Raw genomic sequence first — 23,998 nt, 5'->3', positions numbered from 1 at the left:
GTCCCTCCCCAGGCCACGTGCAGCTACTGACTTTTCCTTGAGCGGCCAGCAGATGGCAGCCTCGTCCCAAAAATGCGGTGAAGGCCCCACTGGGCTTCAGAGCTGGGCGGATCCACGGATAGAATTAGCTAGAAAAGTGTTGACCCCTGGAGTCAGAGGACAGGAAATAGAGCCCATTTCCACTCAGTGTGCAGGGCCCCATCCCATCTGCCCCCGTCCCCACCTCCAGCAGCAAAATGGGAGAACCATTGGCTCCGAGCAGCAATAAAGCAGAATTTTTTGAAAAATACCGTTAGTTTTAAAAATCGAATTGGTTTTACATATATATGCACACACATATATATGCATATCTATGTATGCACATAGACACATAGATGTGTGTGTGTGTGTGTGTGTGTAGAGAGAGAGAGAGAGAGAGAGAGAGAGACGGAGTTTCACTCTTGTTGCGAAGGCTGGAGTGCAGTGGTGCGCTCTCTGCTCACTGCCTCCTGGTTCCAGCGATTCTCCTGCCTCAGCCTCCTGAGTAGCTGGAATTACAGGTGCCTGCCACCACACCTGGCTAATTTTTGTATTTTTAGTAGAGATGGGGTTTTGCCAAGTTGACCAGGCTGGTCTTCAACTCCTAACCTCAGGTGATCTGCCTGCCTTGGTCTCCCAAAGTGCTGGGATAATAGGTGTGAGCCACCGCACCCAGCCAATATTGTAATATTTTATTCCTTAAGCTGAGTGGTGAGTGTATGAGGCTTTGGTTTTTAATAATTCTTTTCACCTTTTCAGGTTTCAGAAATGTTTTAAGATAAACATTTAAAAATTGGTATTTGGTCTTTCAAAAATAATACTAAAATAATTGTAATGAGAGAATGCAGGGCTTTGTTGTGCTTTGTTGTATTTGTTTGATGGTTTGTTATTATTTTTATTTTCAATTCCATACTGGTGGAGAGGAGGTCATGGTTTCTTTAGTACTTAGAGGTTCTAGAGGCCTTAATCTGTGCATGAGTTGGGGTGATGTTGTCAGAGGCATTTGAACCAGAGCAACTCCATCTTGAATAGGGGCTGGGTAGAATAAGGCTGGGACCTACTGGGCTGCATTCCCAGATGGTAAGGCATTCTAAGTCACAGGATGGAATAGGAGGTCAGCACAAGATACAGGTCATAAAGACCTTGCTGATAAAACAGGATGCAGTAAAGAAGCCGGCCAAAACCCACCAAAACCAAGATGGTGACGAGAGTGACCTCGGTTGTCTTCACTGCTCCACTCCCACCAGTGCCATGACGGTTTACAAATGCCATGGCAACGTCAGGAAGTTATCCTATATGGTCTAAAAAGGGGAGGCATGAATAATCCACTCTTTGTTTAGCATATCATCAAGAAATAACCATAAAGGTGGACAACCAGCAGCTCTTGGGACTGCTCTGGCTATGGAATAGCTGCTCTATCTATGGAGTAGCCATTCTTTTATTTCTTTACTTGTTTCTTTTGTTTTGTTTTGAGATGGAGTCTTGCTCTGTCGCCAGGCTGGAGTGCAGTGGCGTGGTCTCAGCTCATTGCAACCTCCGCGCCACCCCTGACCCCCTCCTCCCCACCCCCCGGGTTTAAGTGATTCCCCTGCCCAGCCTCCCGAGCAGCTGGGACTACAGGCGCCCGCCACCACGCCCAGCTAATTTTTTGTATTATAGTAGAGATGCGGTTTCACCGTGCTGGCCAGGATGGCCTTGCTCTCCTGACCTCGTGATCCCCCCACTTCGACCTCCCAAAGTGCTGGGATTACAGGCGTGAGCCACCTTGCCCAGCCTCTTTACTTGCTTAATAAACTTCCTTTCACTTTACTCTATGGATTCACCCTGAATTCATTCTTGCGCGAGATCCGAGAGCCCTCCCTTAGGGTCTGGATTGGGGCTCCTTTCCTGTAACAGTGTGGTCCACAGTGACAGCAGCCGATGTGCAGAGCAAAGGAGGCCACAGTCACGCTGGCCCTGCCTGCCCTGCCCTCTGTCTGCAGCCCTGGATGATTTTCTAAGAGAAACTGGTAAATAAGCAGTCTTCAGAGACCCACTTCCATGGTGGCCAGAGCACTATGCTGTGCAAGTCACCAACAGGAAGAGGGGAAGACTCAGACTTCAGTCTTTCCGGTCCGGAAGGGCTTCTTTCAGAAAAGTGACTCCAGAGGGCACCCCCAGCCTAGAAGGCATGGACGTTTGGGTCACTGGAAAGGTCCCAGGAGGGAGTGGCTGTCTAGAGGGGCAGGGAGCACCCCATGGCTGGGGGCTTTTTCTGGCGCTGAAAGCTCCCTCCAGTGCAAAGTGAGGGGCAGTGTTCTTATCCCCAGGCTGGGAGCAGGCTGAGTGCTGGGAGAAATTCTGCATACACCTCTCTGGGGACTGGGACACTGGAATGCAATGATGGAAATAATAACGCCTGACAGCAGAAGTTCTCAAACTTGAACTTGAGTATCCAAATTGCCTGGAGGGCAAGACACAGATTGCTGGACTCCAACCTCATATGGTTCCATCCAGTAGGTCTGGGGTTGGGCTTAAGAATTTGCCCTTCTAACAAGGCTCAGATGTTGCTGATATTGCTGGTCTCTGACCCGCACTCTGAGAACACAGAGGTTAGCTGAGAGCACATGTCCCATATGATCTAGACAGGAAAGGTCCAGGCCCCCATGCGAATGTGCTTCCCAAAGTTTCTGTGCATCCGGGCACTTTGATTTGCATGCCCTCTTTTAACTCTGCCTTCCTGAGCATCCCACTAGGCCATCCATCCTCTCCTTGGCTCCACTGCATTGACCTAGCAGGAGAATTCAGCACTTTTCCTTATTTCCTGTGTATGTGTAGACCACTTTAATGAAGTGCGGGGTCAGAAGAGTTGTTGACAGCAAGTCAACAACTTCCAACTGAATATCAACCATCCGCTTTCTTAAGGAGTCCCTCACCATTCTGCCTGCTCTCTGGTTTCCTCTCTGGTTCTCTGATTACCCTCTGTGTTCTCCCTGCCCCCACCTCCCAGTTCTTGAACACGTTTTACGCAGAGCAGTTTAGTTCTTCCTTCTGATGCCCTTTCCTGCCAAGCAAGTCATTAGGGTGTCTGACTGCCCCAAGAGACAGATCAAGGCAGTCGCTAAACAGAAACGGTTCCCACCCTCTGATTCACTCTGGTGCCAGCTGTTAAGATTGTAAAATTTCACCCCATTATCCTAAATGTCCCCTAATCTGTCCCCTGGTATCATTTAGAAAATTCTATGGAATGCAACCGCTTCAGAGTCAAAAGCAATTTTAGAAGTCGTCAGTCCAGCTGCTCTTAGCCTGTGGTCCATGGACCTCTTAGCTAGATTCAGGGCACCTATGAATTTGGATGGGAAAAAAATGACATCTTTATTTGTACAAATTGAAATTTGGTATTTTCCTTGATGGGGCAACAAATAGATACTATTAGCAATATCTGTGACCTTGTTACCAATAGAAATCAACAATATTCTCAAATCTCATTTCAATTGTTTCAGATGTCTCAGAATATCACTTATATGCATCAATGCTTTGAAATTATAATAGTCATTAGGCCTTCTGCTAGATCACATTACTTAGTGCATCAATATAGAAGCATATATCTTACAATATTCAGCTGTGTTTTATACATATTATGATAAGCACATTCTGTATAATTGGTTATCTTTGCAATCCTATGTACTTCATCTCATGCATAGAAATACTTTTTCTGAGAATATACTAGAATGCCAAAGAGGTCCATGGCACACAAACAATTTAAGAACCTGCATTTAACTCAGCTCTTTGATTTTCTAGAGGAAATTCGTGTCCCAGGCAGAGGAGATACCTTGCCCACAACCACACCACTGGCTTTTAATAGGCTGGTTTAGAACTTGAATCTAAAACAGGAGATGGGGCTGGGCCTCGTGGCTCATGCCTGTAATCCCAGCACTTTGGGAGGCCAAGGCGGGTGGATCACCTGAGGTCAGGAGTTCGAGACCAGCCTGGCCAACATGGTGAAACCCCGTCCCCACTAAAAATACAAAAATCAGCCAGGTATGGTGGCATGCGCCTGTAATCACAGCTACTAGGGAGGCTGAGGCAGGAGAATTGCTTGAACCTGGGAGGTGGAGGTTGCAGTGAGCCAAGATTGAGCCACTGCACTCCAGCCTGGGCAATGAGAAAAACTCCATCTCAAAAATAAAATAAAATAATAAAATAAAATAGGAGAAGGAAGAAAACAAGAAGGACAAAGCAAGTAGTAAGGGCTGGGGATACAGGCCTCACCCCCAAACCAGCCAGCATGGCCTGCTTAGAGCAGGGGGACAGAGAGGCTGCCCCTTCACAAAAGTTCTATTTCTAGTGCCTGATGGCCCCTCATGCAGAGCTTGCCATCCAGTGCAGCATCTTTGAGTAGCATTAGTGCAAAACTACGTTTCATCAGAGCAAAGAGGAGTACACTTTGCTGACTCGATAACCGTGTTCCTTGCCAATCCTTGGTTCCCAGATACTTCATGGTTGGCATTGTACTCTAGAAAGAACCGTACTGATTTGGAAACTTCTGTTCTGATATGAGGGTCTCCGTTCCTCTCGGTGGCATTCACTGAAATGCTCCCCACCTCCTTCTCCCCTCACACATCAGTATCCTTCACTGATCTGGGGTGTGTTCATGATTTAGACTTAACAGAGCACTTCCTGGCATATAATTGCATATAAATGCATGCCATAAGATTGTGTACAGTTACTAGAGATGGCTGAGTTTTTGCTCTAAGCTCCTTAACAGCCCATGCAAAGAAAGAAATAGGTTTATTACAAGATTGTTGTGACCCAACCATTTAAATGGAAAATTTAGTTGTTTGCAATTAGCATAGTTTTCCTGATTCTGAGAATGGATTCTTTGAGATTCTTTCTCGTGTTGGGGGCAGGTTTTAATTCCTAGGCTCAGCTCTCTGAGCCAAGGGGCTTGCTCAGGTCTTTAAGCTGTAAGTGGTGGAGCTGAGGCCAGCACCCACATTTTCTGGCTGTGAAATATTTTTGTTCTTTATTAGAGGGCTTGTTCTCTGACTGTTGCATGCATGTATTTCTGGCTCACGAATCCTATTATTGCTTTACTTACATTTATTTCTTCCACTTACTGTTTTAAAAGTCCATGCAAATTCCAAATTGCTTTCCAGAATCACTTGACATCAGCTTTGTTTGATAGTCCTTTTATCTCTCTCTCCTTAGTTCATTAGGCAAATAAAGTGAAAAACGCAAACCCCTTCTTTTAGCAGAGACTTCAGTGTATTTCTACTAGACAGATTCTGACAGCAACCCAGGAGGTAGAATTCTTACTTCTAGCGAGATCCTGCTCATTTTAAAATTATTATTCACAAACAATAGCTACCATTTATTGAGTGTTTACTCTGTTTAAGGCACTGTGTTTAAGCGCTTCACTTCCATGATCCACTTGAATTCTCAGTTAGTTTACAATGCTTTTAGGATAGTGTTTTCATTTTGTAGTTGATGACATTGAAATTTAGAGATTTTGAGGACAGATCTGATTCCAGAGTTTCTACTCTTAGCCACTATAAGCTATTGATTCTATGTAACTGCACACACTGATTTCTGAGCACTTCTTGGGGCCTTTGGGTCAAGTCTTTCTGCTCTGTCTCTCTTATCTGTCTCTTTCTGTCTTTGTCTCCCCATTCCTCTCTAATTTTTTCTTTTTTCAGACAGAACCTCACTTTTTTGTTGTTGTTCTTAAGACGGAGTCCTGCTTTGTCGCCCAGGCTGGAATGCAGTGACGCAATCTCGGCTCACTGCAACTTCTGCCTCCAGGGTTCAAGCGATTCTCCTGCCTCAGCCTCCCAAGTAGCTGGGAACTACATGTGTGCATCACCATGCCTGGCTAATTTTTGTATTTTTAGTAGAGATGCAATTTCAACCATGTTGGCCAGGTTGGTCTTGAACTCCTGGCGTTAGGTGGACTGCCCGCCCAAGCCTCCCAAAGTGCAGGGATTACAGGCATAAGGCACCATGCCCGGCCAGAACTTCACTTGGAATAGAGACCCCGCAGAACCTCAGAGCTGGGAAAATTCCCTTCCCATTGAACACCAGTTTTCCCTTGCCACAGAGCACCACTGCAGGTGTTTGAGCACACAGGCTCCTGATTTATGCATGCATAGTTATTTACAAGGGATGTGCAGGGTGGACATGTGTTGGGGCTCGGACAACAATACCCCAAAGTATGGCACTTTGGCAGGCTGAGTACTTTGAACTGATGGAGTTTGGATGACCTCAGAAGCAAGTTCTCTCTGACCTTCTCCTGCCCTCCTGTACCCCTTGTGCCCTTCTTTCTCCCGTGAGATGAGTCATAGAAACCAGAGTTCCCCTTCCCCAAGGTGAGTCGTAGAAATTCTTCCCCCAAAGCCACCCATAAAACCTAAAAATATGACTCAAACCTTCCCCCACCCTTCTGCACAGGAACTGGCCGTAAAGAAATTCTCTGACCAACTTTGTCTGAGAGTAGGTCCTAAGACCCTCATTCCAGAGGGGTCGTGCCCCATACCTAGAAAGAAGGAATGCTGCACAGAGAGGCCAGGAAGAATCTGCACAGACAGGCCCTGCTGGGTCCCCATCCTACCACCTCGGTCCATTAGAGTCGATCAGAACTTTCTGTCCAATCACATTTCTATACCACTGTCAATTCCTCATTGAGTCTAAGCATAAAAATGGACGGTTCTCCCTGAGCCTTTCGGTATTCATTTCTGAAGACTCACATGTCACGGTAAACTTTGATGAAATAAAATGGTTATGCTTTCCTTTTGTTAGTCTGCCTTTTGTTACAAGAGTGTCAGCCATGCCCATATGACTGGTGAGGAAAAGTATCACACTTTTTCTCCCCTACACATGTATATCACTGTACACAATTTTATGTACACTATTTTGTATACAAAATAGAGGGGTTTTTTTTGGTTTTTTGTTTTTGTTTTTGTTTTTTTTTTTAGACAGGGTCTCACTCTCATCGTCCAGGCCTGAATGCAGTGGCATGATCATAGCTCACTGCAGCCTTGACTTCCTAGGCTCAGGTGATACTCCCACCTTAGCCTCCCAAGTAGCTAGGACTACAGACACATGCCACCACCCCCAGCTAAGTTTTGTATTTTCAGTAGAGATGGGGTTTCGCCATGTTGCCGAGGCTTGTCTTGAATGCCTGGGCTCAAGTCATCCGCCTGCCTCGGCCCCCCAGTGTTGGGATGATAGGCCTGAGCCACTGCACCCAGCCAAAATAGAACTTTTAAAGGAAGAGGAAAAATACGAAAAGGATTTCTATTTTTTTTCTTTTTGTATTCCAGTGCATTATCTTGCCCCACCCCCAGGCGTGTGTACACCCAGACTGGGCCTCAGGTCCCTGACCGTGGGTGAGTCCACGCTCTGCCTGGAACAGGAGCTTGTCTGGTCTCTTCCTAAGGACTTCCTTGGATACAGACCGTACTGTCCCTCTCCATCATTCTCCACTCTGTTTCCTGCTAGGCCAACCAATCTTCTTGCGTAGCGCCCAATACCGTTTGTCTGGGTGGAAATCCGTCTCCGCCCGGCCTTTCATGGAGATGGAGGAAAACTGATCAGCATTCCTCCTGCATAAACTTGATAGCACTTGACTCCGTTTGGAAGATTGTGGAAGCGAGTCTTTGCTGTGTTTATGAGACCCCCGGGGTTGTTGCGAAGATCAGGTGATAAAGAGGATAAAGAATTTTGCGATACACAAAGGGCTTCCAGAAATGTCAAGTGATATTATTAGCAGTGATTTGCATTAATGAAGGGAAGAACGGAGGGAAATTAAATGGGACACTTTGGACACGTGTAAGGAAACTGTTGTCAGTCTAGCTCACTTCCCAGGCCGGGGAGCCTTCCCTCCTGGGAGGACCCATTTTCCTACACAGCTGCCCACAGTCCCCCTCCATCTCCACCTCCCTCTAGATAGGAAGAGAACTCAGGTTCGGCAAAGGCGGCGAATTCGCATGTCCAGGAAGCGGCGGAGCCGGAAGGTAGCCAGCAGGGGGCGGCATTGCGCAGGACAGGAGAAGGCAGCGGCCGAGTTCCTCATAAAATCCACGTGCGTGAGGCTAGGGAGGGTCCTCTAAGGTGTCTAAATAACCCTTAAAGCGGAATCAAGATTTGTTTTTTCTGCACTTAGAGAGTTTGCTTCCTCCCAGCCGGCTCGCTGAGCGCTGTGGAACCCTTCGGCTAGGCTCACCTGAAATCGGGCGCTTGTTCTGGGCCAGGCGCTGAAGGGGCTCCAGGAATCATACCTGCGCTGGGGGTGTGCAGGGTTCCAAGACTGACACACGGGGAACTTTTGTATGCAAGGGCTAGCTGCTAGTGCCGGTATCAGACTTACCTTCCATTCATTTCAAGACAAATTGAGCTCAAATTACCGTTTTCTTTTTCGTTAAATGAATGGGGAATGAATGAATGAGATTTTCTGTTTTGAAGATTACGTTCCCCTCCCCTCCCCTCCCCTCCCCTACCCCTACCCCATCCTCCCCTACCCCTGCCCTCCCCTCCCCCTCCTTCTCTTCCCCTGATCCCAAAGTTGCTTCTTCGTTGCAGGAACACAGCGTAGGAAATTCGATGCATTCTCCCAGGAAGGAGCCTGGAGTGGGACTCAGGGGACCTGGGTGCTGGTCTCAGCCCCACGCCAGTCGTGGACAGGCCTCTGTTCCTTGGGCTTCTCGTCTGTAGAATCAGGGTTGGAGAGAGGATTTTTCTCCTTCTTTTCTACAAGGATGTGCTGCGACAGCCAGGGAAGGGCTGACCATGCACAGTGCTTTCATGCACAGGCTCTGACTGTCACCAAAGAACCAGACCGGGCCACAGGCCATCCTGGGAGAGGGAAGAGCCCTTTAATGTGGGCAGAGGGAATGTTGGTCCGCCAGAGTTCCCTCTCAGGTGTGGTGGGAGTGGCAGTTGAATGGGGCAGTTGGAGAGGAGGACTTCAGGCAGGTGGGACAAGAGAAGCTGAATCTGAGGTCCTTGGGGAGAAGGAGGCCCAGGAGTCCTGGGCAGTAGGTACCAGGCTCTGAGCCCCATGACTGCTGACCCTCCTCCCCTCCCTCTCATCCTCAGCCCAGGTAAAGCTTTTCCCTATAGCAATTAGCGGCCTCCATTTATTCCCACGGGCCCTTGTCTCTCATCCCCAGGACAGGCTGTGGGGAGGGGGGCGGTGACACCACTGAATGGGGCTGCCCAAGCGGGAGGCAGCAGGATCGAGGCTCCGAGAAGAAAGGCAGCCCCTTTTCCACTTTTGGAGCCCCCGTTATCATAAAAGAAAAGGCAGATATGTCAAGACACGATTTCAAAATCTCTGAAATACAAAAGCCTACATTGAATAATTTAAGTCTTTTTCCACACATGCACAAACACATATACAGGGTAGTTTTCACAATTTAATTATGGGATTTATACCCCCCACCCACCCAAAAAAAAGACCTGGAATTCATGAAGCATTACTGTGGTTCTCATAGGAAGCTTTCTCCTTCCTTCCTTCCTTCCTTCCTTCCTTCCTTCCTTCCTTCCTTCCTTCCTTCCTTCCTTCCTTNNCTTCCTTCCTTCCTTCCTTCCTTCCTTCCTTCCTTCCTTCCTTCCTTCCTTCCTTTCTTTCTTTTCTTTTTTACTTTAAAATATATTATTTTCCTGGGAGTGTAGATTTCAGTTGCCCTGAATCCAGGCTCTTGCATCCTTCTCTGATCGTGTCGGAATGTGTCTGTAACTGGATGGATGACCTCGTTTGGAGATGCCATCACTGGCCACTGTTTTAGGACCTCTTGGGGATGAGGGGACTTGAGCAAAAGCACCCCACTTCCCTTCCTGCACCCCCAGCTTGGTGCTGTCCCCTGCATGCACTTCCCTCTGCCACCTCTCTGCCTCCCCCTCCCTCCCAGCGCCAGTCCCTCATCACTCACAGGGCTTTCTGGTCTGGCGGCTGCAGGTGCGGGGTACCTGGGGACAGACAGGAGAGCTGCGGTGTGGGCAGGGCCTGGGAGAGCTCCCAGTGTCTCCTCTGTGCTGGAGGCCTGTCAGGCCCTGGAGGAAGGGGCTGTGGGGGTTGGCGGAGACCATCAGATATTGATAACTTTGGTGGCTTTAAATTAAGAATGGATTTATTAAGAAAGAAGTAGGGCTGTAGTCTCGTACCTGGGAAAAATGTTATGACTACAGGTGTGCCTGCTTTTGGTTGATGGAGGGACTCCCATCATGAGCACCAAGGAAGACCCAGAGTCCAGTTCTCGAACATGAAGTTGTAAATTTTCTGGGCTAGACAGGGGCAGAAATGAAATATAACAGAACAAAGTGGGCGGGTGTGGAAAATGGTTCTTCTTGAGATGACTTCTAGACATCTTTTGTTCTCTCTTGGGGCAGAGACAAAGATAGAGAAAAAGGCCTCAGGAAACACTATAAGGAAGACAGTAGTGCTAATGCAATAATAAATGTTATGTGACCCCGAATCTCAGAGTCACAGAGACAGTAAGGAGTGGCGGGGATTGTGGCAAACTAAAGCATGTATGCCCTGCCCAGGAGGGGTTGCTGTGCTCAACGTGAGTGGATTGTCATCATGTGAGCATACAGAGCTCCTGATATTTGATGAAAGCCAGAAGCCAGTCTTATTTTTTTTTAATGTGGTATCTCCTCATTTTTAAATGTTTTCCACAAATTGGAAAAAAATGTTTAAACTACGCAGGCCATATAAAATGGAACTGCAAGTTGCACATGGTCCACAGTTTGTGTCCTGTGCCGTAAACAGAGCCCTTCTTGCTTCTGCCTGTCCAGTCTATTGAGGTTAGGTTAAGAACCCCCTGCCTGCCAGCAGAGGGGTGCACCAACGACTTTTTGGCACCTCCTGCCAATCCTCAGATGCTCTGCATGGAAAATACAATGCCAAGAACAGAGCCACGATGGCTGCAGGGACCCTGGCCGAGTCGGCACTGCCTCCTCCCAGCTCTCATCAGCTGTGCGCCCCTCAGACCCCATCCTGTGATTGCCAGCAAGCAGATTTCTCACCCCAGGCAGCTCCTCACTCCTGGCAGAGGATGGTGTGACAGACGGGGATAGAGACGTTAGCCAAAGCAGGCTTCCTGATTTAAAAAAAAGTCTCATTTTCCCCCCAGGGCTGCCAAATTTAGCAAAGTGCCATTCCAGCTGCAATGCTTCCAAGCCACCTCAGATCATCATAACTTTCCATGCCCTGGGGAGCACTCAAGGAAATTACCTTCTAGCACCAATTTCCTATGCACGCTGATTACTCAGACCTGGCCAGGGAGTCCTGGCCTCCAGTGTTTGGTATCTAGGACTCAGGAGCCCTAAAGACAAACTGATGACATCTTGCTGCCAGGGTCCCTTACCATTAGAAAAGGGAACCAAAAAATAGAAATTATAGGTAAGAGTTCTCCACTAACAATGAGTTCCACCCTCTCACAGGGGCTGGGAAAGATTAGTCTGGATGAGAGAAGCTAGCAACTGGGTGGCTGGGAGTGAGTTGTAGGAAATGACAATGGTCCTCAAATATCACAAGGCACATGAAGAGGACATCAGTGGAGGCTGCATGGCTCCTGAGAGCAGAGAAGTGTGCAGAAAAATTGCATTTAGTTCCACAGAAGGAAAAAAAATCGTCCTCTTTAGGGGTGTTTCCTTAGAAAATGCTTAACTTTTTATTTTGCGATGATTTCAGACTTACAGAAAAGTAACAGAAATAATGCTAAGAGATCCCAACTACCCTCCACTGAGATTTGCAGTGACATTTTTGCCACATTTACTTTAGCATTAATATCAAAATCAGGAAATTCATCTTTGATAAAATATTATTGCAGAATCTATAGTCCATATTTAAATTTCTCCAATGTTCCAATACTGTTCTTTTAAAAATTTCATTTACTTATTTTTGTTTTTTTAGAGCAGGAGTGAAAATTTATTAAAAAGTTTTAGAGCAGGAATGGAACAAAGTAAAGTACACTTGGAAGAGAGTCAGGTGGGTGACATGAGAGTCAAGTGCACAGTTTGACCTTTGACTTGGGCCAATAATGTTCTTTATAGCAAATTTATTTTCCTCTGTTCAAGCATCCAATCCAGGCTGTGTGTTGCTTTTAGCTGTCACATCTCTTCTGTATCCTTTACTCTGAGATGTTTCCTCACCTTTGTTTGTCTTTCGTACTATTGATGTTTTTGAAGAGCACAGGCCACTTGGGTTCGTCTGGTATTTTCTCAAGACTAGATGCAGATGCAGGGTATGCATTTCCTGCAGGAATACTGCATGCGGGCTGTCTTGAGAAGAAGTGACTGGGGTCTGTCACCAAAGCGTGTTGAGGCCCGATCTGGTGGGCCAGAGGGAAATTCTCCATGAGAGGCTAGTTTGCCATGTCTTGGATTCTGTGATTCTCCCCCAAATAATTTCAGCTGGGTTTCAGAACTTGCCGTGAGCTCTTTCTTCTTCATCAGCGAATCTGCTTTCCTACCGCTGCTTTGCTCAGGTTACCAAGGGCAGGGCAGTGCCCCAGCGGCCATTGGGAGGTCATGGGTGGTTGATCAGGGACCACAGCTTGACTGTCCACTCTGCCCGGCAGTTGCAGAGTGAGGGAGCATGCGGTAGAAAGACCGTGCCCAAAGGCTGCACTTGGGTTCAGGCTTCTTTTCTTGCTTCTGATCCAGACCAGGGCTGGGTTCTGTTGATGCAGGGAGCCAAGGACCTATGCAAGAATGAGAGGCCAATTTTTAAGCTCTTCAGCCCCAGCATCTCTGCAGTGGATAGCTTCCCTTTGTCTCCGGAAGTAAACGCAGAGAGGTCAGCAGGAGGCTTCTCTGAGTGGGGGGTGCCTTGGGTAGAGAAAATTCTGAAGGGCTTTCTGGTAAACAAACAAATGGAAGTCTTGTGGAAAAGGATCCAAGGAAAGTTTTGAATCTGAAGCCTTTCACAGTCATGCCCAGCCTTGTCTCAACTCTTACCTAAGTCTGGTGCATAGAGCCTCATGACACAGGCACCACACACAAGCCGAGGCTCAGCCTAAACTCTCTGTTTGGGCTTTTTCTCAAATCCTTCTAGTCTTACCTCCCACAAAAGTCCTTCCTAACCCCATCCTCCTCCCAGACCGTACTGACCTCTACTTTCTCAGAACTTCTGTAGCATGGGTCTGCATTACTCAGTGACACTGAGCACAGCCAGCCTGCTTTCAGGCTTTAGATTCTTAAAATTATGATCAGATATAACAGCAATGTGGGAGGAAACCAGAGTAACTTCCAGATCTTATTTCCCCACCCCTAGAGGTAACCATCATCTTGAATTTGGTGTAGAGTGTTCCCATTCACTTTGTAAAAATAAACTTTATTTTTTAAAACTGGTTTTGGTTTACAAAAAAATTGCAAAGTTAGTACAGAGTCTTCCAGTACCCTATATCCAGCTACCCTTGCTAATAACATTAATAACATCTCATGTTAGTATGGTATCTGTGTTATAATTAATGCATTATATTGATACATTGTTAACTAATATTTATACTTTACTAGATTTCCTTTGTTTTTATCTAATATCCTTTTTCAATTCCAGGATCTCAACCAAGAAGCCTCTTCACAAGTAGTTGTCAGGTCTCCTTAGGTGCCCCTTAGCTGTGTCACTGTCTCAGGTTCTCCTTGTCTTTGATGACCTTGACACTTTTGAGGAGTACCAGCCAGGTATTTTGTAGACTGTCCCTCAACTGGGATTTGTCTGATGTTTTTCTCATGATTAGACTGGCGTTATGGGCTTTTGGGCGGAGGACCTCAGAGGTAAAGTGCCCTTCTTGCCACATCATATTAAGGGTACACGTTATCAACAGGACTTATCACTGCTGATGTTGACCTTGATTACCTGGCAGAGGTCATGTGTGCCAGGCTTCTTCACTGTAAAGTGGCTATTTCTTTTTCCTTCTTCATATGGTACTATACTCTTGGAAGCATCGGATTCTAGTTGATTAAGTTGTTTCTCACAGGGCTATGGGATGACAATTCTGATACTGCTATACGTGTACACTTAATTGAACAGTTAAGTAAACACATAGTAGATGGTGAGAGCCAGGCTTCTCACTTTTAGAATTGGAGCTTACAAATAAGCAAGGGGAGGAGGCTAGACTTGTGATAATTATGGTAATGGATTCAAGTTGGAGAGTCAGCCTGAATCAGTATGAACTCACTGTTAGCTTAAAATAGATGTGGATGGTTACATATAGAAATATTTATAGATATGTGTTTATGCACTAGTTAATATGCATACATGTATTTCCTTACGTTGTCAGCTGAGAGGGCCTAGAAGCAGCAACGTCCTAATAACAAAGAATTTACCTAGTGTCCAGATCTTGGTTCTAATATGATTCTCCAATATAATGAATTTCAAGTACTTGGAGACATGAAATTTTACTACAAATATAGTCATTATTAAATAAAATATATTATTATATATTGCAAGTACATGAATTTGTATATTGTATATTTTGCAAGTTTGTGAACTTTATATAAATGGCATCAGAATGTATGTATTTTTCTGCAGCTTTCTTCCCCCCTCTCAACTTGTCACATGAGCTATACACAAAGTTTGATATGTGGACTTAGTTTATTCATTTTTACCGTTGAATAGTAATATGCCAAACTCATATGATACAATTTATTCATCCATTTTCCTATTCATGGATGTTTAAGATATTGTAAAGAGAGCCACTATAAATATTGCTGTAGAGGAGCCACAAAAATATTTTTTGCATGAGAGTCCATCCTCTGTGGATTGTTTCCTTGTGTTTTCCTAGATTGAACTTCAGTGTTGACACCAGTATGAGAGGAGAGAGGCTAGCAGGGGCAGGGAGGAAATTCAGAGGAGAATGGAAGACAGCCTGCAAAATTAGTGGCCACTCTGTATCTGACTGCTTGAACAGGCAGGCCTTCTCCAAGGCATATATATAATTAAGAAGGATAATTGCTGCCTATGTTAGTAAGACAATCTTTAACTTGACCGGATAATGCCAAATTGCTTTACAAATTAGTTATACAATTTATATTCCCACAAGGGGGGCTTAAGAGCTGCAGTGCTCCATACATATGCCAAGACTTGCAATGTTTAGACTTTTAAATAATGTCTATTTGAAGAATGAGAAATGGCTGTTATTGTGATTGTGGTTTTAATTCATATTTTCCTGACACTCAGAGATTGAGCATATCTTTGTGTTTATTTGGATCAACTGTCAATTGTCTTTTGCTGGCTCCTCTAATTAATTGTTTGTCCTTCTGTTATTAATATATTGAGAATTCTTTATAAATCGCATACTGATTCTTTACAGTTAAATGGGTCACATCTATACCAGTATGTTGCTTCTCTTACAAATAATGTCTTCTGATTAATGGACATCTATAATTTCAATGTACTAGAATTTATCAAGATTTTGCTTTAGGACTTTTAAAAAAAATTGCTTTAAGAAATTCTTCCCTATCCTAAGATCATAAATACATATCTCTGTATATACTTTGCACTGTTAACATGGTATTCCTTTTTCACCTTGTTACTTTTAGCTTATTTGTGTCTTTATATTTAAAATAAACTTCTCATAGGAAGCATATCATTGGATCTTGTTTTTATATTCAGTCCGATAATCTTTGCTTTTTAATTGAAATGTTTAGTTCATTTATGTTTAATGTAATTATTGATATGGTTGGGTTTAAGTCTACTGGCTTGCTATTAATATTTGTCTTCTATTTATTCCTTTTGTTTTTTATTCTTCTGTCCCTCCTTGCTTACTTTTTTTTTTTTTTTTTTTTTTTTNTTTTTTTTTTTTTTTTTTTTTTTTTTTTTGAGACAGAGTCTCGCTTAGTCGCCCAGGCTGGAGTGCAGTGGCGCGATCTCGGCTCACTGCAAGCTCCGCCTCCCGGGTTCACGCCATTCTCCTGCCTCAGCCCCCCGAGTAGCTGGGACTACAGGCGCCCGCCGCTTCGCCCGGCTAATTTTTTGCATTTTTAGTAGAGACGGGGTTTCACCATGTTAGCCAGGATGGTCTCGATCTCCTGACCTCGTGATCCGCCCGCCTCGGCCTCCCAAAGTGCTGGGATTACAGGCGTGAGCCACCGCGCCCGGCCAACTTTTTTTTTTTTTTAGTTAATCTACTATTTAGTGTTTCTTTTTATTTCCTTGACTGACTTCTTAGCTTTAACCCTTTTTAAAAAGTATTTTTTCCAAGGTTAACACAATGTTATGATTTATACTTTATTTATTATTTTTGTATCATCCCATACTTAATTTCAAAATAATTTATATTTTACTGTATGTTATTGTGTGCTTATTTTTCACTTTCTGGGGAGAGGATTTGCATCTTAGATGTTTTTCATACTTATTATTACTCATTCATTCAACAAATATGTATTAAACATCTACTATGTACCAGGGACTGTTCCAGGTATTGGAAATATAGCTGTGAACAAGACAAACGTGAAGCCCACAGTTTGGGGAAATAAAAAAGTATGTAAGCAGGTTTTCTTAGAAAAGGAAATGTTTGAACTGAGCCTTGAAGGCTGAGCAGAAATTGGTCAAGTGAAGAAAGGGATCCTAGATGGTTCCAGGTTGTGGCAGTAGTGAATACAAAAACTAAAAAGCAGGAGGAATAAACAGTTTGTCCAGGGAGTAGTAAGATATTCCACATGGCTGGAGTGCAGCATTCAGTAATACAAATAGAGGGTGGAGAGTAGAGTATGCAGCTTGTCCAGAGGTTTAGGGAGTCTCTGGTAGCTGCTAATATTCTCATTGAATAAGGAATCTACAGCTGGGTCTATGGTATTTGTGTCATTAGTATTCATTAACTGCGGCTGGGCACAGTGGCTCATGCCTGTAATCCCAGCACTTTGGGAGGCTGAAGCAGGAAGATTGCTTGAGCCCAGGAGTTTGAGACTAACCTGGGCAACATGGCAAGACTTCATCTCTACTAGAAATACAAAAATTAGCTGGGCATGGTGGTGCACACCTGTAGTCCCTGCTACTTGGGAAGCTGAGGAGGGAGGATTGCTTGAGCCAGGAGGCAGAGGTTATGATGAGCTGAGATCGTGCCCCTGCACTCCAGCCTGGGTGACAGAGTGAGACCCTGTCTCAATTTTTTTTTTTTTTTTTTTTTTTGGTGGCTCATGGCTGTAATTCCAGCACTTTGGGAGGCTGAGGCAGGTGGATCACCTGAGGTCAGGAGTTTGAGATCAGCCTGGCCAATATGGTGAAACCCCATCTCTACTAAAAATACAAAAATTAGCTAGATGCAGTGGCATGTGCCTCTAGTCCCAGCTACTCAGGAGGCTGAGGCTGGAGAATCGCTTGAACCCGGGAGGCAGATGTTGCAGGTAGCCAAGATCGCACCACTGCACCCCCGCCTGGGCGACAGAATGAAACTCCGTCTCAACAACAACTTTAAATTCATTAACAATGATTAAAGAGCTTTTCAGCAACTACTAGCTCTAAAACATGTGGGCTTCTCCATCTGACTACAAGTCTTCAGTTTCCACGTTTGGGGATTTATCTTTTTGAGATGAAGACATTATGATTTTCAAATTCTGTTGTAAGAAATACATATATTATTCCAGAGGAGTTGCTTCTTGTAATATAATACAAGCAAGGGTTATTGTAGGTTATTGGAGGAGGGAAGGAACATCAGTTTCCTGTATCCAGAGTGCCTCAGATGAGATAGATGCTACTCATTCTCTATATACTCTTGAGTAAGTCCTTCCTCTCTCTGGGCCTCTGTTTCCTCTTCCGTATAATGAGAAATGTGTAAAAGATTGCATCTGAGGACACTTCCAGCTCTGCCATGCCATGGTTTTGTCAGCCACTAGCAACTTGATGGGAATCAGTTTATTCACTACTTCTAGCTATGGAAACTTCCAGAAAGAACTCATGGGAATGTGACCCCTGTTTATATATAATAATAAGGCCCTTGTTTGCAAGTGGCAGAGAACAACTCAACATACCTTAGGTAAAAAAGGAGAATTTATCTATAGAGTATGAGGAAGGGGCTGTCATGGGACCCTAGGGCAGGAATAGAGGGAGGCCTCAGGAAAGGACTAGGACTAGGCATGGGAAACCCTCAGGGATGATGCTCTATGGATTGGATTTAGGTGGCTGGAGAATGGGGTGGCTGGCTTGGGGACTGAACAGACATCGCAAAAAGTGTCCTCTCCACCTGGGTTGTTGGTTTTCACTTGGGGCAGCAGTCACAGAAGTGTGGGGAATGTGGGCCTGTCCAGATGTGGCTGGTCCTGGGGGATGGCTTTGTTGGAGTTCTCTGACCAGTGGATATCAGGATGGAGGGGATGTGGATGCATAGACTCCTGGGGATCTGAGAGAATCTGAAAGAAGAAGGGGTGTGCGCGTCTGTGTGCACAGGCATGTGTGGGTGTATGTGCAAGGGTGTGTGTGTGCATGTGTGTGGATGTGTGTGCACGTGTGCATCTGTGTGGATGTGTGTATGTGCACGCTTGTGTGTGTGTGCATGTGTGTATATGTCAGTCAAACTTCACTCTGAGTAATTCTAAGAAAGAAAACCCATTTTCTTGGGGCTCTTTCCCTGAGCTGGGACTCAGCCTTGGTCACGGGCTGGCTCCCAACCGAAACCACACCATAGGGTTTTCTGCTCTCGGCCAACCCAACATGAGAAAAGAGGAACCAAACGGTCCTACTAATAAGAAAGCCTCAGCGTAGTGTTAAGGGACGTAGCAGGTCTTCTGGCTACACTCCCCTACAAATGTGGAAAGCTCATTGGTGAAAACAGTTCTCAGGGGTCAAAGCAAAGGAACTGATCTGGGTAGAGTAGGGGCTGCCTGATCCCAATTAGACATCTTCACCTCTCAATAACCTTCGCCATTTCTCTGCCATAGAGTGAAAGTGTCCCCAGGCCAAAACCCCAGGGCTCCAGGCTGCCATCAGGATGGTGGGTGAAGGACCCTACCTTATCTCAGATCTGGACCAGCGAGGCCGGCGGAGATCCTTTGCAGAGAGATATGACCCCAGCCTGAAGACCATGATCCCAATGCGACCCTGTGCAAGGTAAGTCAGAAGAAAGATGGAAGGGAGGGCTAGGGCAGGACCTCCAGGAATGTCCATCAGGAGAGTGGGCACTGTTCCTGCAACCCATCTGCTGCTCTATCTGCTGGTCCTTTTGTCCATCCACCCATGCACGCATTCATTCATTTATCAACCACTCACTTCCTTGCCTCCTCCTGCCCTTTGGTGAAAAGGAGGCAGTAGCTCAGGTTTAAGGAGAGCTTTTCATGATCCAGGACCTGTCCAAGTGCTTTACAAATATCTTCTTGTTTACTCTTCACAACCACCCTGGAGGTACTGTTACTATCTTTATCTGCTAGGTGAGGAAACAGGTACAGAGAGGTTAAGTAACTTGCCTAAGGTTTGCCAGGTAGTTTTTGCTTTGTAACAAACTGTCTCAACACTTAGCAGCTTAAAACAATTGCCACTTATTTAGCTTACAGCTTGATGGGTGACCCATAAAATAAAGCAACGTGGGCTGAGCTCAGCTGGGTGGTTCATTTGGTCTTGAGCAGACTTACTCCTGTACAGCAAGGTGGCTGTGCTGCTGGGGGTGGGCTGGCTGTTGGCTGGGGCAGTGGGGCAACTGGACCCCATGTGTGCTCAACCTCCAGCAGGCTAGCCCAGGCTCAGTCACGCAGTAATGCGGCGGGCTTCCAAGGGAATGAGTGGCAGCACGCAGGGCTTCTTGAGATTCAGGTTTGCAACTGGCACACCACTTTTTTCTCTGCATTCTATTGGCCAAAGCAGATCACAAGCCAGCTCAGATTCAAAGTGTGAGGAAACAGACTCGACTAATTGATGGAATGAGCTGCCAGGTCACATTCCAAGGGATTGGGAACAGATGGGGAGAGAAAATGGGGTCATTTTTGTAATCCAGGATAGAAACTCAGGTAGTCTGATTTCTGAGCTCCCATGCTCAACCTTGCAGCATATTGTGTTATTGTATATATTATTAGCATTATGCTAACAATAACTTTATGAAATGCTGCCTTTTCTACATGGAATGAGGCCCTGTGGTTTGTTCTCTGAGCAACAGAAAGCCAAGTGGCATCTCTATAATAAGTGGACACTGTGCTACCTTCTCCCAGCATCTCTGTCTGGGCCAAGGACACACACATTTGAACCCTCCAAGGTGACAAGTGGAGGTTGGAAGGGGAGGACATGGGCTATTATTCCTAGCCCCAGGAGATCTCTAACTGTCCACTTTTTCAACCAGTTTATAATCGCTTTGTGGAGAGGCAATGTGGGGAGGTGCTGAAGGGAATGATAGGACTCTGGAGTCAATAAGCAGTGGGTTTGAACTCCTGTCCCACCACTTTCCAGCAGTAAGACCTTGGGCAAATACTCTAAACTCTCTGTGCCTCGATGTTTTTGTCTATGAAATGGGGCATATAATACTACCCTGCCACCCATCTTACTGAGTTGTTGTGAGGAATATATGAAGTAATGCATGACTGTATCATGAAAGTCACCTTTCAGGGAATTTTTACTATGTGCTGAGTACATAGTACCTTATTCACATGATTTTAGCTTGAATTCTCCCAAAAGCAGGGCCTCAGTCAAGAACTTGGAGGCAAATAGCTTATTTGAGAAGTGATTCCAAGGAGCAAGGAGAAAGATTTAGGGAGAGTGATGCACGGAAGGAGGAAAAGGTAACATGAGGTGTGGCCTCAGTGTCACTGCTGTGAGCAGAGGGGCCTGGATACTACTAGGTCCTTCTAGAAAGTGTCCAGTTTTCCACCCAGAGGATGTGAGGTGGACTTCTATACTCCCCTAGTGAAGTTTTGCCCCTGGGAGTATTAATGCCCCGAAAATCTGGGCAGGAGGAGGAGGAAGAGGAGGAGGAAAAAAAGGAAGAGAAGAAGGAAGGGGAGGGGAAAAAAGAAGGAAGAGGAGGAAGGGAAGAAGAAATGAAGAAGGAAGAGGAACAAAAAAAAAGGAAGCAATGAGTTTTGAGTATTATTATCTTTGTCTTTAAGACAATTTATTAAAACTTATGTAACTTAATTTTGAATATTGACTGTGTTTAACAACTAACTTGAAAAATTCCTGAAAATTTAACAATTGGCTCTCACCAGCTGGCCCCAGCACATCACGGCTAAAAGGGCTAATGAACATAATGAATGCAAGTCACAGCTTCTTCGTGCAGCTGTGGCTGTTACTGTAGTTACAAGTTCAATCCAGAGAGAGAGCTGGGGCAATGACCCCAATGCCCAGAACACTGAGCATCTCGTTTGTCTGCAGGTTGGCACCCAACCCGGTGGATGATGCGGGGCTGCTCTCCTTCGCCACATTTTCCTGGCTCACACCGGTGATGGTGAAAGGCTACCGGCAAAGGCTGACCGTGGACACCCTGCCCCCATTGTCACCATATGACTCATCCGACACCAATGCCAAAAGGTAGCAGGATTTGCTTGGGTCACTGTATCAGTCCATTTTCATACTGCTACGAAGAAATACCCGAGAGTGGGTAATTTATAAAGAAAAAGAGGTTTAAAGGACTCAAAGTTCCATGTAACTGGGGAAGCCTGACAACCATGGTGGAAGGCGAAGGAGGAGTAAAAGGCATGTCTTACATGGTGGCAGGCAAGAGAGTGTGTGCAGAGGAATTGTCCTTTGTAAAACCATCAGATCTCATGAGACTTACTACCACACGAACAGCACAGGAAAATCTGCCCCCATGATTCAGTTACCTCCCACCAGGTCCCTCCCATGACAGGTGGAGATTATGGGAGCTACAATTCAAGATGAGATTTGGGTGGGGACACAGCCAAACTGTATCAGTCACCTCAGGACAGAAGCCCACTCTAAGGAAAGGGTCCCATAAACTCTTTTGTGTACTCCCTAGTTGTGTGCTTCACAATTTCCCCAACATGGAAAATGACACCCATGAGTGAGGGTAACCATTCTCTGAGATTCAGGCTGGACTGCATGAACTTCTTGGCCCAAGCTGTGGGGAGGTGGGAATTAGGCAGCATTAGCAGGGAGAGAGGACTCACTGGAGAGCTATGGCCTGAGGCTCAGGACCCTTCTGGCTGAGCTCCAGCTGGTTTGCAGGGGCACTGTATCAAGACAGAGGTGGCTGGAATCTCACTTTGCCCTGTGCTGGTCAGACCCCACCTGACCAGCATGCAGCTTAAGGTGTCAGGTTTTGTTTTACTTTAAACATCGTTACTGGACTTTTATATTACAAAATATATTTAGGTTGATCCTAATGAAACTGCCAATATTTGACAATTTTAACTTGTAAAAATGTAAATGTCATTTGTCCAACCTAATTCATATTCATTATAAAAATGTGAAAGCAGCAGAAGTTTAAGCTGTGAAAGGATCTTTCCCATGCTCCTGCTCTACTCCCTGGAGGCAAAGCACTGTGAAAATATCAGTGTGGCTCTGTCCAGAATTTTCCTACTCTGATTAAACACACCCTGGGCTACCGTCTTCTTCAGATCAGTACCTCTTCTTACCTCACAGGTCATGTTTTATTTTAATCTAAACAAAAAATGAAGCATGCTACATAACTGTTGATCATGTTGCTCTTTTCAGTTAAGAATTTATAAAGGCTTTTCCATGTTAGGACAAAGACATCAACTTCATTTTTTCCAGCAGCTGCATTGAACTCTGTGGTTCTGATTACATATATAATATGAAGAATGGGGAAGGCCTGGGAGTGTTAGTCATGGCCTCCTAATTGCTTCTAGAATTGTGCTTCTCCTCATTTGTGCCCCGAAGAAATCTCAGCTAGTGGTACATTCAAAAATCTACCTCCTGGAGAAAGTTGCCAGAGAGCTCTGAGGGCAAGGGACTGGACCAGCATCTGTGGAGTGCCGGCTCTCCTCCGTCCTCTCTGGCCAGTACTTCTCCATCTGTTCTTAATGTTTCCTCCCATCTACCTAGTGTCTACTTAGATCCTTGTCTCTCCCATGCCGTGTTATGCTCCTAGGTGATCCCCTCCACTCCAAAGGCTTAAACACCAAACACACACTGACTCCCCCAATAACGTGTCCATGTCTATCTCCAGGCCACACCCCACTTCCAGATTCTGAAACTGTGTGGCCAGCATCTAATTGGACAGCTGCATTTGGATGCCTCATGAGCATCTTCTATCTAAAGCTGGACTTATTCTTGATCCAGGGCCCCAAACTGACACTATTCCTCTCCTCTTCTGCTTTTCCTCATCTCTGTCTCTATAAATATTCACACAGTTGGCCAAGCCCGAAAACTGGGGTCCATCCTTGAACCTCTTTCTCCTTTCCTCCCACATCTCATTCATCAGTAAGATCTGTTGTCGCTCTCTGTCCACTTTTCTTTAATTCCACTGCCACCTCTCACCTGGAGGCTGACAGTCTCCTGCTGCGGTCTCACACCACCATCCATCACTTTCATAGCAGCCAATTGATCTTTTAGATGTGCAAAATGATCTTGTCACATCAGCTTAAAAATCTGTAATGGCTTCCTTTGCACTTGGAGTGAAACCTAAACTCCTGAAGGCCCTTGAGGTTTTCCCTAGGTCTTGTGAAGTCCCCCAAGGTCCCAAAAGTTCCTGCCTTGCTTCCCACTGTCCCATCAGCCCCTCCCCTTTGTGCACCACACTCCTGTCTCTCTGGCCTTCTTCCAGATCTTTGAAATTAACAACGTCCTCGCTGCACTGAGAAGATTTTTCTCTTGGCCTGTCTGTTGCTTCTGCCTTCTTATAAGAGCTGACACTGTGGCAGAGATGGGTGGTAGGCAGAGGAAAAGAAGGCCTGGCAAGGACCCAGATGCCACAGACATACCAGCTTGTGTCTAGGCATTGGCCCCTGCCCTTCCCAAATCCCACCTGCTCAGGAAAAGCAGAAAGCTGAGCTGGTGCTGGAAGGTACCATCGCCAGGGAGGTGGGCTGTGCTGAGCACCCTTGCAAGAACGTGCCCAACAGCATAGCTTCAAATAGCACATAGAAGTGCCAATCCATT

The 23,998-nt window shown here is 45.6% G+C and overlaps 1 protein-coding gene across 1 annotated transcript in view; it reads left to right on the top strand.

The window, feature by feature from the left end:
• The first annotated feature begins 18,581 nt into the window (after positions 1–18,581).
• Positions 18,582–23,998, top strand: part of ABCC12 (ATP binding cassette subfamily C member 12) — a 62,650-nt gene continuing 57,233 nt past the window's right edge. Inside the window, exons 1-2 of the mRNA XM_025370895.1 lie at positions 18,582–19,045; positions 21,290–21,445. Of these exons, the coding sequence (XP_025226680.1) occupies positions 18,927–19,045; positions 21,290–21,445 (275 nt within the window). The 5' untranslated portion in view covers positions 18,582–18,926. The remainder of the gene's footprint in view (positions 19,046–21,289; positions 21,446–23,998) is intronic.

The sequence above is a fragment of the Theropithecus gelada genome, chromosome 20 (genome assembly GCF_003255815.1).
Source record: "Theropithecus gelada isolate Dixy chromosome 20, Tgel_1.0, whole genome shotgun sequence".
Classification (NCBI taxonomy): domain Eukaryota; kingdom Metazoa; phylum Chordata; class Mammalia; order Primates; family Cercopithecidae; genus Theropithecus; species Theropithecus gelada.
The sequence above is the reverse complement of the archived record's forward strand: the minus strand, read 5'-3'. Positions and strand labels throughout refer to the sequence as shown.